The sequence below is a fragment of the Malaclemys terrapin genome, chromosome 3 (genome assembly GCF_027887155.1).
Source record: "Malaclemys terrapin pileata isolate rMalTer1 chromosome 3, rMalTer1.hap1, whole genome shotgun sequence".
Lineage (NCBI taxonomy): Eukaryota > Metazoa > Chordata > Testudines > Emydidae > Malaclemys > Malaclemys terrapin.
In genome coordinates this window covers 53,184,089-53,202,818 of record NC_071507.1, presented here as the reverse complement: position 1 = coordinate 53,202,818, position 18,730 = coordinate 53,184,089, and the positions used below count along the sequence as shown (strand labels likewise).

General features: G+C 40.5%; 1 protein-coding gene across 4 annotated transcripts in view; it reads left to right on the top strand.

Moving 5' to 3' along the window:
- TMEM63A (transmembrane protein 63A) overlaps positions 1 to 18,730 on the top strand; it is a 39,573-nt gene that overhangs the window by 6,121 nt on the left and 14,722 nt on the right. For all 4 annotated transcript variants that reach the window (XM_054023079.1, XM_054023078.1, XM_054023080.1 and 1 more), the window contains 11 exons: positions 3,941 to 4,020; positions 5,348 to 5,408; positions 6,920 to 6,957; positions 8,322 to 8,464; positions 10,385 to 10,436; positions 11,769 to 11,877; positions 12,303 to 12,373; positions 12,868 to 12,948; positions 13,971 to 14,094; positions 14,460 to 14,593; positions 17,565 to 17,702. In XM_054023079.1, the coding sequence (XP_053879054.1) occupies positions 3,941 to 4,020; positions 5,348 to 5,408; positions 6,920 to 6,957; positions 8,322 to 8,464; positions 10,385 to 10,436; positions 11,769 to 11,877; positions 12,303 to 12,373; positions 12,868 to 12,948; positions 13,971 to 14,094; positions 14,460 to 14,593; positions 17,565 to 17,702 (1,031 nt within the window). The remainder of the gene's footprint in view (positions 1 to 3,940; positions 4,021 to 5,347; positions 5,409 to 6,919; positions 6,958 to 8,321; positions 8,465 to 10,384; positions 10,437 to 11,768; positions 11,878 to 12,302; positions 12,374 to 12,867; positions 12,949 to 13,970; positions 14,095 to 14,459; positions 14,594 to 17,564; positions 17,703 to 18,730) is intronic.

Sequence of the window (18,730 nt, the reverse complement as noted above, 5' to 3'; positions counted from 1 at the left end):
TAATTGTTAGCAGAATTTCAGAATTTACCTAAAGATTTTTTTTTTCTTTTTTTCTGTTAAGAAATATACTTAAAATGCTCATCTGTGCTGAAAAAGTGACACCCAGGGCCTCATTGCCAACCTTACTATGAGAACAGCACAAAATTGAAACAAAAAGTTGATTGCAATACTCTGTAGGTCAGTGGTCACCAACTGGTCGATCGCGATCGACTGGTTGATCCTAGAGGATCTCCTAGTCGATTGCAATCTCTGGTGGTGCAGCGTGGCTCCCGCTAAGGCAGGCTCCCTGCCTGGCCTGTCCCTGCCCCATGCCACTCCTGGAAGCGGCCAGCATGGCCCTGGGGCCGGAGTCTCCCTCTGCGTGCTGCTCCTGCCTGCAAGCGCCACCCCCGCAGCTCCCATTGGCCAGGAACATGGAGCTATGGCCAATGGGAGCTGCAGCGGTGGTGCTTGCAGAGGGGCAGCATGCGGAGCCACGTGCCCCTGTCCCCAGGGGTGTCAGGGGCGTGTTGCTCCCTTCTGGGAGCGGCGTGGGGCTGGGGCAGGCAGGGAGCCTGCTTTAGCCTTGCTGCGCCGCCAACCTGGAGACACCCAAGGTAAGTGCTGCCTGGCAGGAGGCCGCACCCCAACCCCCAGCACCCTCCTGGAGCCAGCACCCCAAACCCTTTCCTGAACCCCAACCCCCTGCCCCAGCCCTGACCCCCCCCAGAGCCAGAACCCTGCAACCCCTCCTGCACCAACATTTTGCCCCAGCCCTGAGCCCCGTCCCAGAGCCAGCACCCTCTATCCCCTCCTACACCCCAACACTTTGCTGCAGCCCAGAGCCCTCTCCTGCACACAAACTCCCTCCCAGAGCTTGCACCCCTCACCCCCTTCTGCACCCTAACCCCCTGCCCCAGGCTTAGCCCAGAGCCCCCTCCCACACTGCAAACCCCTCGGCGCTAGCCCAGAGCCCGCACCCCCTCCCGAACCCCAACCCCCTACCCCAGCCCAGTGAAAGCGAGTGAGGGTGGAGGAGTACAAGCAACGGAGGAGGGAATGATGGAGTGAGTGGGGCGGGGCTTTGGGGAAGGGGTGGGGCCTTGGGGAAGGGGCGGGGTAGATCCTGGGTTGCCCTTAAATTCAAAAAGTGATCTTGGGTGTGAAAAGGTTGGAGACCACTGCTGTAGGCTATTTGCTAACCAGCACCATCTTCCAATCTATTGAACTTCCTCTATTCAAGAAAGCTTAAATGCTTCGACCAGGCTGCACTTCTCCATTAGGGTTTGCAGTGTGAAGTCGATGGGACTTGTGCTCCTAAGTCACTGGGGTGCTTTTGAAAATGTTGCCCATAGGTGCCAAAATATTTTTGAAAATGTTGATGTATTTTTCACAATAACATTTTGAATGTATTAGAAGTCTAAATAACCTTTTATTGTTAACACTGAAGGAGTTTTGAAGTGCCTGATGTTATGCCACTAAAAAGTTTTTAATAAAAATAAAATGTTAGCCCCTTATGCCACAAACAGTTATATACATGCTTAACCTTAAGCATGTGAATAATTCCACTGGAAATCAGTGAGACTAATTCATATGAGTAAAATTATGTTCCTGCTTAAATATTTGCAAAATCTGGGCCTTAACTTTCAATATTTTGTTTTTTGTTTATAGCAATTTTGTAGAACTCAAATATGATACCCTGCCAGCAGTAGCATTTTAAAAACAAACCAACCAGTGTTACAATTCAATTTATTATGCATTTTAATCTAAAATTGCAATGGTAAAAATTTCCAAATTTAGTCTTACAAAACCTCACCCTGTTTTAAATAAGTGGATTAAAAATAAGTGATTTATATCACTCCACACTGGCTGTGACTTCTTTCATTTGTCAATTGTAACGGTATGTCTAATATTTATAAATATTTCTCAGATGATGACTGTTGGAAGTAGAGGAGGATGGGCTGAGGCAGAAACTTGTGGGTGCAAGTTCCACTCTCTAGCATCCCTGTCCACTGACCAAAAGCTGCTACCTACTTTGTCCTCACCATATTTCTGTTGGGCTAATCTGGTCAAGGATGATGGGGGTCAGTGGCTACAGTTCTTAATGCTTGACCTGTATCACTTTGTGGCAGGCTGCACACACCCCCTCCCCCAAGCTAAGATTATTGACGCTTGAAAAGACACAATACTAGCCTGTCCCCAACCAAGAAGGAGAGCTCCAGATCCCCTTTGGAAAGTGGCAAAGTAGATTAGAACATCAATAAAGAGCTCCTTAGGATTGACATAAAACACTGTTGTCCTTTCACCTCTTCCAAAGTAGGAGCATAACTTTTGCTGACTGCATGCTGAGTTTCATTTACGAGCCCCTGATGAGAAATAAGCAGCATTATAAGGGATTTTAATGCTATTATTTCTGGAGGTTTGTTTGGGAACAAGTTTTCCAGTGAAAGTTAATAGCCAGTGTGTTGAACACAGAGGATCAAATCCATCCCTGATGAAACTGCAGTGAAGGCTAAAGATATACACCAGGGATGAATTTGGCTACAATATCTTAAATAAACATAGTTTTAAGCCACCAGGAAAAGAAATTTAAAACCAGCAAACAGACTTGGTAATTGAGGTTCCTAGTAGTAAAGTGAGAATCAAGGAATCATCCAATTACCGAGTTTAAGAAACTATACTGAAGAGTAGTCCAAACTTTGCTCATCTGAAGGCCGTGCTGGCAATTCTCTAGGAACCCAGAGGACCCCCCTAACTTGTTTAAAATAAAATAAAACACAGTGAAACAGCTAGTGGCCATCTTCATTTTCAGTATGGAGGCACAGTCCAATGTGCAATGCTGTGCCTGGGTGCCAGTTTAGATCTGAAGTACTTAATCCTGGACTTGTAGTCCTTATTAAAGAGGAAGGTGACTGTGAGCCACCATGTAGAATTCTGTGCTGGCCATTGTTTGGGTACAGTTGTACTTCATACTGACACTTGACTTTTAAAACATTGAGTCTTTGCTTTCGGGCTGCTTTCCATAGAGCACAGGGAGGTATTTTCTCTCTCCATGAACAACATTGCACAGTGAGCCAGGCACATTGTGGAGCATTTTTGCCTTTCTCCAGCTATCACTTATTTGCTTCTGGATGCCAGACTTGAAGGTCCAATGACCTGAACTCATCTGACAACTCCTGTGTTCCTCTGTTTGTGACAGAGATGTTTGCAGACTTCTTTTAATAAGGACTCCATCTCCTATCTGATTTCTTCTCAGAGTTGTTTTTTTAAAAAGTTCTCTGTAAATCTATGAAATATGGCTTGTTTTCTAACTTGCATGGTCCTAATTGTTTGTCTTGCTACAAAGGAGTTAATTTAAGGGCAGGATTTAAAAAAGGCCTTGGTGATGGCTTTTATGAGCCATAATAATGATTGTAATTATCTACATTGAGGGGGATGTAAGCAGATTTCAAGCTTTACCTGCACAAGGACTCACCACAACTGTCTGCATCACTGTAAAACTTGCCATTATGAAGCATTCATCATACATTTGGGCACTGTTAAATAATAGTAATGGTCCATTATGAAAGTTTTAGCCTCTTCTGAAACATTTAGTTGTAACATACTGATTAATGTGTATGCATGCTACTGCCTGCCACTGGATTGTGTCAGTACTGTTCCTAGTCTGTCATAAACATTAATACAAGTCTAGTTAAGAAATTTTTCTTTAGCTAAAACTTCAGGCCTGTGTTATGAGAGCAGGAGGACTGGAGTTCTAGGCCTGCTGACTCTGTAGTCCCAAACAAACTGGTTTGTGGCATTGTGGCCACTGGATGTCTTACACAGTACGGGTTAGTCCCAGAGATGGGATACCAGCTTTGATGGACCACTGGCTTGATCCGATACAGTAAAGTCTGAGTTTCTAAGAAAGGTATTTTCAGTTTCAAAATTGAAATCAATGATTTTTATTTCTATTTTCTAGATTTTAATATTAGCGTTTTCCATTATAAGGAAGCGATTCTGGGACTATGGTCGCCTTGCCTTGATGTCGGAAACTGAAAGGTAAAATGATGCACAGCCAAGTTCCTTTGTTGAAACCGGTTGGTGGATATAGAATTAAGTAAGAGAAATGGGATTTTAGGTAACTGAACTTTGCGTAAATAAGGTGATATTGTAATCATGTATTTTTCTTTACTTACTTTCCTGTTTAAAATTCTCTCCTGACTTTACTGTGTGAAACACACCTCTCCTTCCAACAGTCTCTCACTGTAGGACACTGTCAGTAAATAAAGCTGTGTGTTTACAGTTGTCATTAAGACTTTCTCCGTTCTCATGGTTGAAGGAAGTGTCAGGAAGAAGAAAAAGCAATAGGCTGCTCTAGTCTGTAAACATTTATCTGCACACTTAGTGCTTCTGCTACAGAAATACAGTGTAAGAATGTGAGCTACTACATTTAGCTGGGTTCAAACCCAAGATCTTCCCATGTTGATATAGAGGATGCAGCTCTCCACGGAACTTGTCATGGCTAAATTTACTGTTTACAGTCAAAGGACCTGATTCTGCTTTCGTTGAAGTCAATGAGAGTTTTGGCACTGATTTTAATGGAAGCTAGATTGAGCCTATGATTTTAAATTTCTTGATGTCATCTTAGGACACGTAGAAGCTAGTGATCTAACTATTCTTGGAAAGTGGGGTTAAACTTGAGCACTGATGCATTTGTCTGAAGGAAGGGCATGTGTGTTTTATGTGTTATGAAATAATTTTGTTTTTCAAGAACAAACTGAAAACAGTAACTTCCCATTTCATCAAAGACCCCAGACTCTCTAATGGCGCTTTGCAATGCTACAGGACAGAAGTGAGCTGGGAGGTAGAGCCCTGGGAGAGAGGTGAATCAGAGGAATTATTGTAATGCTGCAGGGGAGGGTCTGAGCTAAGAGGCTGAAACTGTTGTGGGGTAAAGGAGAGAAGATTAGCTTTTGTAACATTGCAGTACAGGTCTGAGCTGAGGAGCAGAATGCAGGAGGAACTCTGATAAAGCTGTAACCTGAGGCTGTGCAGGGATGAAGCCTGCAGAATTGGTCCTACCAGGTTCCAGACTACCTGTTTTTAAAATTGTATTAACATTAGTGTCCCATGAAGTATTTGAAGTATTCTATCCTTTTTTTTTTTTTTTTTTTGTTCAGTTACATGCTCTTTTATTTACGCTGAATAAAAGGACACGCTTTTGTAATTAAGTATAATTCTGTATACTACAATATTGGGGGGAAAAAATATAACTTTGTATTCAAGTTGCCTCACATGGTGACTTGAGAATTGTAAAAGCTAGTTTAAGAGCTAGTGATTAACTGCAGCATTTCCATAGTCACTTAAATGTCTCTTTGTGTTTTAGTGAATCAAGATACCGCCCACTGTCTTTTTCTTCGTCGATACATGATCCTGAATATGACAGTGTCAGTATTTGAATTAGACACATGAAGCATTTTGGTGTATGTATGTATGTAAAAATATGCAGGTACAATGGAATCTGCCATAATTGTCTTGCACCTAGCATAGATAACCCGACTCTGCTCAGAGGCAATCTCTACAACTTCAACTTAGGACGCAGTAACACATCATGAAAGGTGTGCTTATACTGGAACCTTTGATGGCTTTATGGCATCTTGTTTCCAGCCCTCAATAAACACTGTTATAAACCAACATCCTGTTGTCACTTAAAAATATTTTTTTTATTTTTGAGAGAGGGATAATAGTTCTTAATATTTTGAAGAAATAAAATACTAATTTACACGTACACAGTATTTTTTATGTTCAAAGCACTTGGCAAATATTGCCTACTAATTATCTCAACATACCTGGTGGTGTTATCCACGTTTTACAGAACGGGAAATTGGGGCACATATGGGAAAATCATGTAATAAGGCCATATATAATTTTAGTGGAGAAGCTGGACAGAAAGGAAAACAACTCTTAGGCCAAATTTTAGTTGGCCTCATCCACAGCCGTTGATTTTGAGGGACTCTTTAAATGGCTCTGATTCAAAGTGCCTTAGTCATCCTATGTTTGGCTACAGACTCAAACTATGGAAGTGCTGTCCAATTAATGTTGTTTTAAAGATCCATCTGCTTAATTGCAGATGAGCATCTTGCTGTTACCTGAAGATTGCTCTTTAATATGTTTTATTTTAAATCCTTCTTCAGCTCTGGAGAAACTTTATCATTTAAATTGATAAATAAAGACATATTTCTCTAGCTTGGGAGTATTCTATTATGGAAAAGGCCTAGGGAACTTAATAAAAAATAACTTTTTTTCTGTAGCTTTTTGAACCCTAATATAGAATTTAATAGAGAATTATATCTCTGCTATAAAATTCTAAAGGATGGTTCACAGTCTTATATGAAAGATGTAATTTTCTATTACCTTCTTCATAGATGGTTACAATTGAAGTCTTCAAAATACTGGCTTCATCCCTATTAAATTATATAGGACTCTTCCATGTGGATTTTATTTAAAATTGTGAGGGACCATTGAAAGGTCTTCAAATTTCTTTTGTTTTCGTTCTGAAACTACTAGTTAAATCCAGTTCTACTTATGGGGCTTGATCCTGAATTGAATTTAATGGGAACAGGATTGGGACTAAAACCTATATATTTGTTTTACAATCACAGCTAAGATTTTGCACTTCTTTAATTACTTGAATATTCATCCCTTGGACTTTCTAATGTTTTGCTAATTGTAAATTGATTATTGGGATGAGTTTAAAGCATATGTTCTCTGTGTTTATAGACCATAAATTGAATATGATGCCCTGAAATTATCAAGACCCATTTAGCAGCTCTTTTTTTAACCTACTAAGAGATTAGTTTATATGAAACACTCCTATTAGTTGTAAAAATTGCAGACACTATTGTCTCTTGGAAACAATCAACATTTAGAAGCTAACATACTTCCTCTTTTTTTCTAGGGGTTTTGTTCCTGGATGACATCTGCCTTTCGAATGCAGTAAGTACATGAAGCAGAAACAGTGAGCCATGGTTTACTTTTTTTGATGTGTATATATTTTTAAAATAGGGAGACAGTTTCAAAGATGGAAAGTGATAGACTGTATCGAGGCATAATACATAGGGATAGAACTGACAGTATATGAGCCCAAACTGGCTCCCTTTGAAGTCTGAGAGCATGAGGTGGGTCTAGGATTGTAAGCTCCCATTCTTCAAAGAGAACCATGTAAGCAGACTCCCAGGAAAGCCAGTGGGGCTCTAAGCGGGCATGGAGGTCTGCCCACAGGGTTCTCCTTGCAGAATTGGTGCTTCAGTAAAGAGGGAATGAGTCTATCCCCAGAACAGTTTCTCAGTAGTTGAATATTCAAGATTTGATATTGGTTCTTAGTACCTATCTGCCTAGGAAATCATGATTTTTTTGTCCTATTTGAGTAAACAGATTTTTTTTTTTTTTTTAAGGAAATTGTTGAGGGTAGGTAATAGGGAATTCTCTGGGACTCCTTTTCCATGCTGTCCTCCATTTTTCCAATTTATTCTCCCCCTCCCAAGAACCCATGTTGGACTGATTTTTGTCCTCCTGACAATAGATGTGGTTTCTTGCAAAGCCCTTCAGTGCCTTTCCTTAATTGGTTGGGAGTGGGTCCAAGACTAACATGTAGTCACCTTCCTCCTCAGTCTTCCCTGGGGCGGAGTGTACTTCTGCTGTAGGAGCCCCATCCCAGATATTAAGATCTATGTTTAATTCAGTCTTGCAAAACTGCCATGGAAAAGCAACACAGGTGCAAAATATATTTACTCATCTTTTTCCAGGCTGATAATGAGAATTTTACTTGTCAAAAATATTGCCAGCCCAAAGGAATAGAATTTTGCTGACCTGGTTTAATTCTTTATGTATTTCATACCCCAGATGGGTCAGTAGAAGGCAGTCAAAATAAAACCCTTCTTCCCCTTTGGTGGCACAAAGCATTTTTCTAGTACTCTGTGTCTTTTGCTGTGTATTCAGTTGATGAAGATGTACATGTGAATGTTGCTGTAAGTGCCTATTTGGATTTCAGAATAACCTCTCATTAGTGATTGTGTGTTGGTCCATGATATGAGACAGACAAGGTAGGTGAGGTAACATCTTGTATTGGACCAACTTGTATTGATGGAAGGTATTTGCTGTAAGATATTACCTCACCTACCTAGTTTCTCACATTTATTTTAATAAACCATCCCAAGTTGGTCTTTCATTTCTCAAGTTTCAGAGTAACAGCCGTGTAGAAGGTACAAGTTATAGGGCTTATTTAGAAGTCAGTATTTATAAGCACAATCCAACTGGTAAAGCATCCAGACTGACCTGCTGCCTTTTTGTCTATGGTGCAGCGATGAAGAGATTCGTGACAAATGTGGTGATGATGCCATGCACTACCTCGCCTTTCAGCGCCACATCATTTGCCTGCTGGTTGCTGTCAGCATTTTGTCTGTTTGTATCATATTGCCTGTCAATCTTTCAGGTGACTTACTTGGTAAGAAAAGCTTTTCATCTCCTGAAGAGAGGGGTGTATTCTGTGTTACTGTCAGAGCTCTCAGGATACCTCCTATTGTGATAAACTTGATAAACGTAGTCCCCCAGTCTGTAGTGTAATACTATGCAGCTAGATACATCTGACAAAGGCCACTGTCAGAAATAGGATGACAGACTACATGGTTTATTTCCCTGTTCTGGTGTAGCAATTCTATGTTTGTATGCCTCAATAAACATATTGTAATATGCTGGCTGGGGTGTGTGGGTATGTATGTGTGTGTGCACGCACGCACTACTGCTCTCCATTGGGTAGAATTGGAACTGCTCAACTGTGTCATAGACACTCTACTGCTGACAGAGATTCTCTTTTAGCTCAAGTGGCAGGGGGCCTGTTCTTTCTGGAATAGGAGGATCAAGTTCTGGTCATGCTGCTGCATTAGGTTCTGAGTAGCCACAATGTGTAGCATACTACACTATACTAAATTTGTCACTTTTGTATGTTCATGGTGCTTTTTGCTCTGGTGGTTTAGAGAGTAGCCAACCTTGTGATGTGATTAAGTATTTTATCCAACCTGTGGTGGAAGGTCATGGGTTAGGCTACATTTTAGTCATGGGTATTTTTAGTAAAAGTCATGGATAAGTCACAGGCAGTAAACAAAAATGTGACCTGTCCATGACCTTTTAATATATACCCCTGACTAAAACTTGGAGGTGGGGAGCAGCTCGGGGAGGGGTGGTGGCCCTGAGGGGCACAAAGATGCAGCCCAGGGGGGAGGGTGCGGGTTGATGGGACTGAGGCAGGCTCCATACCCAGCTCCTGGGAAGCGGTGACCCTAGCTCCGCATGCTGTCTCCACTCCACAGCCCCGGTTCTGCAGCTCCCATTGATTGGGAACCGCAGCCAATGAGAGCTGCGGGAGCAGTGCCTGCAGGTGGAGGCAGCACGTGGAGCTAATAAATAAATAAATGGAGATATCCTATCTTCTAGAACTGGAAGGGACCTTGAAAGGTCATTAAGTCCAGCCCCCTGCCTTCACTAGCAGGACCAAGTACTGATTTTGCCCCAGATCCCTAGGTGGCCCCTTCAAGGATTGAACTCACAACCCTGTGTTTAGCAGGCCATGCTCAAACCACTGAGCTATCCCTTCCCCCCCAGCTAGGAGGAGGGGAGTTCCTGTTGTCCTTCCAGGGAGCTTCCCTAAGGTAAGCACCACCTCGCACCCCAATCCCCAGCCCTGAGGCCCCCTGCCCCCAGACTCCTGTTGCTGGAGGGCTGGGTGGCCCGAGACTGCCCCAGCAGCAGCCACTGTGACTGGCCCAGGGGCTGCCCAAGCTGCTCAGGTGGCTCCCGGGCTGCTGCAGAAGTCATGGAACGTCATGGAATCCTTGATTTCTGTGACAAACACGGAGCTTTAGTCATGGGGTTGTATTTTTGTTTTTCCAGAAATACTATTACTCTTTTTTCTCTTTTCCCTGACAGACCAGTGTTTCTTTGGATTGTCTACTTCCTTGTTATCATGATTAGCGATGCTGTCAGTACAGTTGTGGAAATAATAGTTCTGTAATTTGAACAAATATTTGAGATAAAACATAATTAAAGGTGGGAAATTGGACTAGTCCCCTATCAGCTTTTTTTTGCAAACCTATAGCTATCCAGCGTCCAAATGTTAAAAAATCAGCTGCTGTTTCCCTTTGCAGGCTGAATGCAGTATCTTCTTGTTTTACTAAATTTTAAAATAAAACCATGGTTAGGCCAGCATTAAGTATCTGTCTTATTTGGAATATTTATTAACATTAAATGTGATGAACATTAACAATAAACATAAATTTATTTTTGAAGTGTTTTATATTTTATTTCCTTACACTTTTCATATGAATGCTGCACCAGATAAATATACCATGTATTTTGTCCTTTTTTTTAGATAAAGATCCTTATAGTTTTGGGAGAACAACTATAGCAAATTTACAAACTGGGTAAGTAAATGTTGGAAAGTATTAGATGGTATTTTATATTTGCTGGAAATATTATGCATTTCTGAGGCTTACCTTAGTCTTAAAAATATAAAATTTTACAACATGCTTGGTGATGGTATTATTATTTATTGCTATTTTATGGGTGTGTAAACTGAAACAGAAGTTATGCGACTCACTTGAGGCTACACAGCAAGACAGTTATGGTGCGGGGAAGAGAACCTGGAGTCCTGGTTTCTACAATCTGCTTTTACTAGACCACATGCTTCCGTTGAATAATAGATGTTGATGTAGCAATGTTGTTGGCAGAAATTTCCACACTAGAAGAAACTATACTTGTCAGTATTGTTTTGATCTCACAGCTTTAATACAATGTATGGTTTAATTGATTAAAATTCTTTCTTACACTAAACTTATGTGCCTCTGTCTCTTGACAAGACTATTAAAATCAGTCATGCATTTGAAGAAATGCCATAAAAATAGTTGGATGACTAAATACAAACATAATTCTATTATGTATTGATCTCATCTTAAAAAAAAAAAAATCCCATTCCTAAAAAGCCCAGCTACTGTAATTGACAACTTGTTATATTTTTTTTAGTAACATAATACTTAGTAAATGGGTATTTAAAAAAGTTTAAAGTATAAAAATCTGTCTGTCTTATCCGTTTTCAAATAGAGGCTTTGAAACCATATTTTAATTATTGGTCCTATTACAGATAAGCAGATTGTTGACAATACACATTTTGTTATGTAAGTTTTGAAAGAGAGGCTGACAAACACAGAAGGTAACGGAGTTCAGCAGAGTTAAGGTTGCATAGGCTGTTACATTAGATATGTATATTATTTTTTCAGTTCATTCCATTTCACTCATCTTTCCTCAAATGGTCAGTTGTGTCTCTTAATTCTTCTGGCCAACCAAAATCATGTTTTAGATTTGGGTAAGGATTGGGCCCATGGAGAATTCAGCTAGTTACTTAGTGCAGTGAATTGTAATATCTACAGAAAAATTGTCTGTAAATCAACTGTGTGGCAAAGTGTGCCTGTACACAGCTGGACAAGCAGGCATATGTTCAAAGGCTACCCAAAAAATGTGGCGCTCCTAGAATAGTTGCATTCCTTGGAGAGCTACTATTTTTATATGATGGGCTGGTAAGTCATATGGTTAGACCAGATACCTGCATGGGCAAAACAACCCATCAAACAATCAGAGACCAGTTTTCCTACCCTAATGCCTGATGAACTGTTTTATTCTTAATAGCATTTTAATATTTATGCAGATATGGCTCTAAATTCCATTAATTTCTAATAGTCTTAAATGTTTTGTTCCCACAGCAACAATCTTCTTTGGTTGCACACTGTTTTTGCTGTTATTTACCTGATTTTGACTGTTGTCTTCATGAGACGTCACACCACGTACATCAAGTATAAAGAGGAAAACACAGTAAGTTCATTTACTCGGAGAAATATGCAGCACGTTTGAAAGGGGAAAATGTTGAAAAATCAAATACAAAAATACTTTCCCACCCTGCCAAAATGTCAATAGATGTGAAGGAATCCATAAAAGGTAAACACTCTAATATAATAGGTTCTAATCACAGCCAGAAAGACCAGGTAGAGTAAATCACAAGAGGAGTAAAAACACACCTGAGATTTTGTTTTGGCCTGTTGCCAGTATAGGGCCAAATTCAGTGCTGTTGTAAGTGGATGCAACACCCACTGAAGTCAGAAGCTGGTCTTCTGTTTTCTATTCTGTTTGTTTATTTAGTAAAGCTATTTTGATGTGCTGTGTCATAGTTTCCACCCCCAATGTTCCCTTGGGCTCTCTTCCTTTTGGTTGTGAGAAACTGAGATGTTTTTCTTCTACAGGTCAGGCGCACACTGTTTATAACTGGCCTTCCCAAAAATGCAAAGAAAGAGGCTATAGAAAACCACTTCATGTAAGTCAAGAACTAGCGTGTGTAGGGAAAGGGGTTTAAAGCAATGTCGTGGCAGTTTTAACTATCCAAACTAGACATGTCCTTGTTTTTAAACTGTTTAAAACCTGTATTCTAATTTCCATAATTGGAAAAATCTTATTAATCTGGTTTTGTCAGATTAAGAGGATAGAATGCAAATTATCAGCTTTTCAAAGGGGAAAAAAAAGTTAATTGTTTTTAATTTTAATTGCAAAGAAGTGGCTGCATATTCACACTAATTTTTTTATGCTCTCACCTGGCCTTTGCTTGAAAGCAGAGCAGCTTGTGTCCTGTTAATCATAATCACTGTAAATTAAATTACAGCAACTGTTTCCAGTTCCCCAATATCTGTTTGTCAGGAGTTTGTGTTGGGAGCTAAATGATTGATTCTGATGTTAATTAGAAATCAGTGATAACCTTATGAGACATTCTTCGTAGTGTCCACTCTCTTCTAAGATGTCTCTTTTCCTTTCCAGTGCTGCATATCCGACCTGTAATGTGCTAGAGGTCCAGCTGTGTTATGATGTAGCTAGGCTTATCCGTTTGCACAAGGAAAGGTACCCTGGTTTATATTCTAGCTATAGTTATTATAGTGCTATAGAAACAATGTCAAGCTTTATTGAAAACATGGCAAAAGCAGAAAGCTTGTAGATGCCAGAGATGAATCTGACTGGGCCATCTCCAGTAGGTGCTACACGCCTCACATGAATGAGTTGCCCTGACTAGGTGATTTGACAAGGCAGTATAGTGATTGTCAAGGTATGAAACCTTAGTTTTGAATTATTAACTTTGGAACTCTGGTTCCCAGCACAGTGGGGCTAGGTGCACACAGAAGGTGCTCAGTAACAAAAGCCAGATTGTCCTCCAGACACCTTGGTTTTGTGGAAAGGTTTGCTAAGGTGGCCCTGGTCTGGTAGAGAAGTAACTTTATTTAAACGTGTGTATACTGAAAACTCTTGAGTAAGCAGTGCTGGATCCATTGCAACTTGTAGCTGGATGGGAAAACAAGAACAGAACTCATATTGGTGTGTTTTTGTTTTTGTTTTTAAATGCCATGTCCTTGAAGTAGCTTTCCAAAATCTGGCACGTAGTTCAGGACTTTGACTCTAGCCCTGCACCACAAAATAATAATCCTTGGTGGTACTTGGTATTTTAGGAAGAAATTTGTTAAATACAATGAACCCGGGGTAATCTATAGTGAATGTCCAGAGTGCAGTTTAGGCAGTTCTAGATTAGATCTGGGCTGGCATTCTAGATTAACTGTAATTCTGAAAATAAGCACTAGTATTACTGAAGAAACTCTTATTTTAGTGAAAAACAGGACTGAAGAGAACCCCGTTATATGTACGAACAATACAAAAGCGGCAGCCAGAATGTTTGTGGAGATTTTATTTATTTATTGGGGATGGGAGAAGGGAGTGTAGGTTTATTCCTTGTCTCGTCTATTCATATGACGTTTCTTTATCAGTCCTTGGGCTAACTTTTTGTTTCTCCCAGGATTATACTCTCCTTAGGTTTGTTGTTATGAATCTACTGTTCCATTGCAAAATCTTATATGTATTTTTTTTTTTTAATCCAGAAAAAAAACAGAAAAAAGTCTGATTTATTTTACGCACCTGCATGAGAAGAGTGGCAGGCGGGTCCGAATCAACCCAAAGCCATGTGGTCAATTCTGCTGTTGTGAAATCAGAGGATGTGAAAGGGTAAGGGATAGTTTCTATCACTGAGTTATTAGCCAGAACAAATGGAAATCTGCAACAAAAAAATTGCAAAGCTTACAGACAGCTTCCTGATTTATGCAAAGAATTTAGCATCCTTTTCGTTGTATGTTTCAATTTCTGCAACATCCTTCCTGGCAAGTGGCAACTAGAATTGCCAAGAACATTTGAAGTGTGGTCTTGCTCGTACCTTACTATAGGTCAAGAAAAACTTCCTGTTTTTATTCCACACCACAATGTGAATTGTAATCCATGGAATGGGAGGAGGGACTGCAGTTTGTGGAGCTTGTGTTTGATGAATGTTTGAGCCATTTGGTATTGATATGTAACAGGAATCAATTTTCCAACAGGTAGATGCTATAGATTACTATACCCAAGTGACAAATAAGCTTCTGGATGAGTACTTGAAAGAGGAACAAACTGTTCATGATAGCCCACTGGGAATGGCTTTCGTAACATTCCAGGAGAAATCCATGGCAACGTAGTAAGTTTTGTGTAGTGTGTCTTTTTGTTTTGTGAACACCATAGTCGTGACTGAGCAAGCCCCTTCTTGTCTATCTTATACACCTAGGTCAGTTTCTCTTTCTTCACCCACTTTCTCAATCTGGTTTATTTTGCTCACTTGTATGCTTTCCCAGAGATGCACATAGTCCCCAGACTTTGAATTAGAAATCAGAGTAGCAAGGAACTGGATGGGTCTGGGACTTTATGGGATAAAGAGCCTTTCAGTTCTAGTCTGGATTCAAATCTAAGTGCATCTTGGACTAGGTGAATAGGTGGCTTATGGGAAATGAGTTACTGATCTCCGTTCATTTTCTAGTGAGCAGATGACCCAATCACCAAACCTCCATCACAGTGGTGCAAACTAGCATCCTTGTTAGTAGTTTCAACAAAGGAGAAGTCAGCAATTGAATTGGCCATAGATGCCAAACTATTCTGTCTTTTGTAGGTACACCGTCCATACTAGGGGGTGGAACATTGTCAGGGTAGCATGGCGATTTTTGTGCTGGCTGTCTTACATCTGTTCTGATAAACAGGACTTCAGTGAACTTTGCACCGATGCGGGGTGCTAAAGTATATATTTGTGTGTGTCCAAATTTACATACATAGCAACTTTGCTTTCTTTTTAGTTATTAATATTCAGATTTCTGGGATGATGAATAGGGCTCTCTGAATTGAGTTTAAAGATACAGAAATGTACAATGGCCGGTGTTGGGCAAAAGGCTGAATATGATACTATTAAGTAATGATGTTACTGCTAACTGTGATGAAAGGATAGAGGGTTACTTGACACAACTTCATGTTCTTTCAAAATCCCTTCTGTTTGCAGCACACTGCTCAACCCTCACAGTTCAGCTCTGCAACTTGCATTTTCTAACTCAATCTATGCTTGACATTTACTATAGCTATAGATATTTATCGACCTGAACCTGGAAGTTGCTAAGCACCCTCAGCTCCCATTGAGTTCAGGGGGAGTGATCACGCTCAGCATTGCTAAATTGGGTTATTGGTAGGGATAATTAACTTAGTCCCATTGTTCTTAGTGGGCTATCAGCTGTCTGCCTATCTCTTATTAACAGGATCACAAAGAGGATTAAGGAAGGAGATCAAGGTCTTTATTTTATAAAAATGTGGTTCCTATAGGACAACAGATCATTCTCTGTGGGCCCCTCAGCTTTGTCATACATATGCCCCCTTTTGTCAAAATATCCATAATCTCTTGACTTTCAGGGCATGCTGTAAAGCTGGTCTTGAATGTGGGTTTGAAGAGGTGTAGGATGTGGGATTTCTTGTGGGAATTTGAGGTGTCAGGGAGGTTGTACTTGAATTTCTGATTAGCATGACCAAGAGGAACTGAAAAAGATGTTGCAGTCTGTTTGGTGGTTTCATTTAGTTTTGGGTCGATGCAATGGACTTTTTCTTCTGGAACCTGGGTTATACTATACGTGAATAAAAGTTCCACATCAAATGACCAGGCAGTTGAGTACCAATGGCAGTCTCTGCTCCAGAGAAAACAGTAGTGGAATAACAAAGGTGTTGCAAGCCAGGATTAAGATGCTTTGATTCATTTTAATGTGGAAGCTTCATCATAATGCTTGGGCATCACATACTGAGGATAAGTATCAGGGGGTAGCAGTGTTAGTCTGTATCTACAAAAACAACAAGGAGTCTGGTGGCACCTTAAAGACTAACAGATTTATTTGAGCATAAGCTTTCGTGGGTAAAAACCTCACTTCTTCGGATGCATTTTTCCTATGCATTTTTCCTATGCATCCGAAGAAGTGAGGTTTTTACCCACGAAAGTTTATGCCCAAATAAATCTTAGTCTTTAAGGTGCCACCAGACTCCTTGTTGATACTGAGGATACTAACTTTTATTTCAGATGTTGCTTGCATTGTTAAAACAAGTACAAGAGCAGTCACTAATTAAATATCTTCTGCTGCAGGATGTGGAATTTTTATGGCAGTACTATTATTGCAGTAAGGGAAAAAATCCCTCTTTCCCTGGTTGATATTTGTATGTGTTGCCCTGTATCCTTTTATGTAAATGAAGAATAGTCATGATTATATTCACAAACTTCAGAGAGGCACGCCATTTAAATATAATGCATATCCCTGCCATGCTTACATATCAAAACTCATCTGGAACTGGGTTTTTTAGTTTTATTGTTAACAGTCATACCTTTTGAAATTTGTGCCTAAGACTATTAAAAATAAATTAATGGAGATATCCTATCTCCTAGAACTGGAAGGGATCTTGAAAGGTCATTAAGTCCAGCCCCCTGCCTTCACTACCAGGACCAAGTACTGATTTTGCCCCAGATCCCTAAGTGGCCCCCTCAAGGATTAAACTCACAACTCTGGGTTTAGCAGGCCAATGCTCAAACCACTGAGCTATCCCTCCCCCCATTGCATTTGGGAAGGTTATAAGTGCTCTGCTTGTGGCCATAATTGGATTGGGTGTGAATGCACCAAATGTCAATTAAATAATAACTCTAGAAGATATAATCAAGTCTTAAGTTTACACTTTGGGAAGGGGAAGAAGGGGTTTCAGGCAGTGAGAATAATCAGCATAGTAAAAACATGCTCAAAAGTGCTATTCTAAACTGGTGGCTGATGTTGGTTTCAGTATCATCCGTAAGAACAGACACATTCACTGCTGTGTAATTAGCGGCCTGTAGAGCTTTTATATTTATTATATTAATCATCACAAACTCTACTTTCATGATAGTGCTGTGCAGCTCAAAGCAAGACTGCTTAGGTGTCCATAAACTGTGATCGAGCTTGGGTGATTGTTTAAATGATGACTATTATAATGTCACACATGCATATGGTGAAGTCCAAAATACTGTCTCAAGAGGGTGTGATAAAAGCTTTTCCCTTTATTGGCAATCTCCCTGCTTAAACATGTGACATTTCCAGCTGCAAAGCTACATTGTTGTTTCTTTATTGCAGTATTCTGAAAGACTTCAATGCCTGCAAATGCCAGAGTTTTAAATGTAAAGGGGAACCTCAGCCATCAGCCTACAGCAAAGAACTCTGCATTTCAAACTGGAATGTTACATATGCCACCTATCCAGAGAATATTTGTTGGTAAATTCTTGATCACTTTACATCAATTTATAATCCAGAATATAAATTTGGAGTTGGAGGTTCTCCTCAGAAGAAAATGATTTTTTGCCCAGATACTGAGAGTTTGAACCATTGTCACATTGAACACTTGTGGACTAGTAGATTGAACACAAGACTGTGAGTCGGGATATCTGGGTCCTGTTGCCACCTCTACCACTGAAATGCTTAGTTGACACTGGGCAAGTCACTCATGGCCTGATATTTTTCAGAGGTTGTGGGTACCCGTATCTCCTATTGACTTCAGGGACAATTGAAATGAATGGGAACTGTGGTTGCTCAGCACCTCTGAAAATCATCCCCTTAACACCTGTGCCTCAGCTTTTTCATCTGCAAAATGGGGATAATGCATACCTATTTTTGTGAGCTGTATGGATGAAAAAGCCCTATATTAGTGCTAAGTATTATAAAAATATCTGACTTTTAGTATTAGCTGCCACATTATAGCAATAGCTAAACCCACTGTATAATGAAACATTCTTTTAAAATCTTATTGCTGTAACAGTAAATTTCCCAGCCATTATGTGCCACTTGGGGGGAAAGTTTTTGAAAATAAGCAAATTATGTTGAATTGCTTTTTTCTCCCTTCCTGTCACAAAAGCTAGAGGGGTACACCAAAGATCATTGAAATCTTTCCAGTTACCTTGCAAGTGGCTTGCATGTGATGTAGCCTTACTCATAATGCAGGTTACAGATTTTTTCACAGAGGTCATGGAATCCGTGACTTCCAGTGACCTCTGTGAATTCAGCCCCAGTTCCTGGCTGCTGTGGGTGGCAGGGTGGTACCCCTGAGCTCCTGGCCACCGTGGACGGCGGGGCTGCTGTTCAGGGGCAGCAGCGGGGGTCCCCCTGGAGCTCCCGGCCGCTGCAGGCAGCAGGAGAACCCCAGAGCTGCCCAGCCTCTGCAGGCGGTGTGGGGACCCTGCAGCTGAGCTCCCCATTTTGTCATGGATATTTTTAGTAAAAGTCCCATACTGGTCACGGGCTTCCCT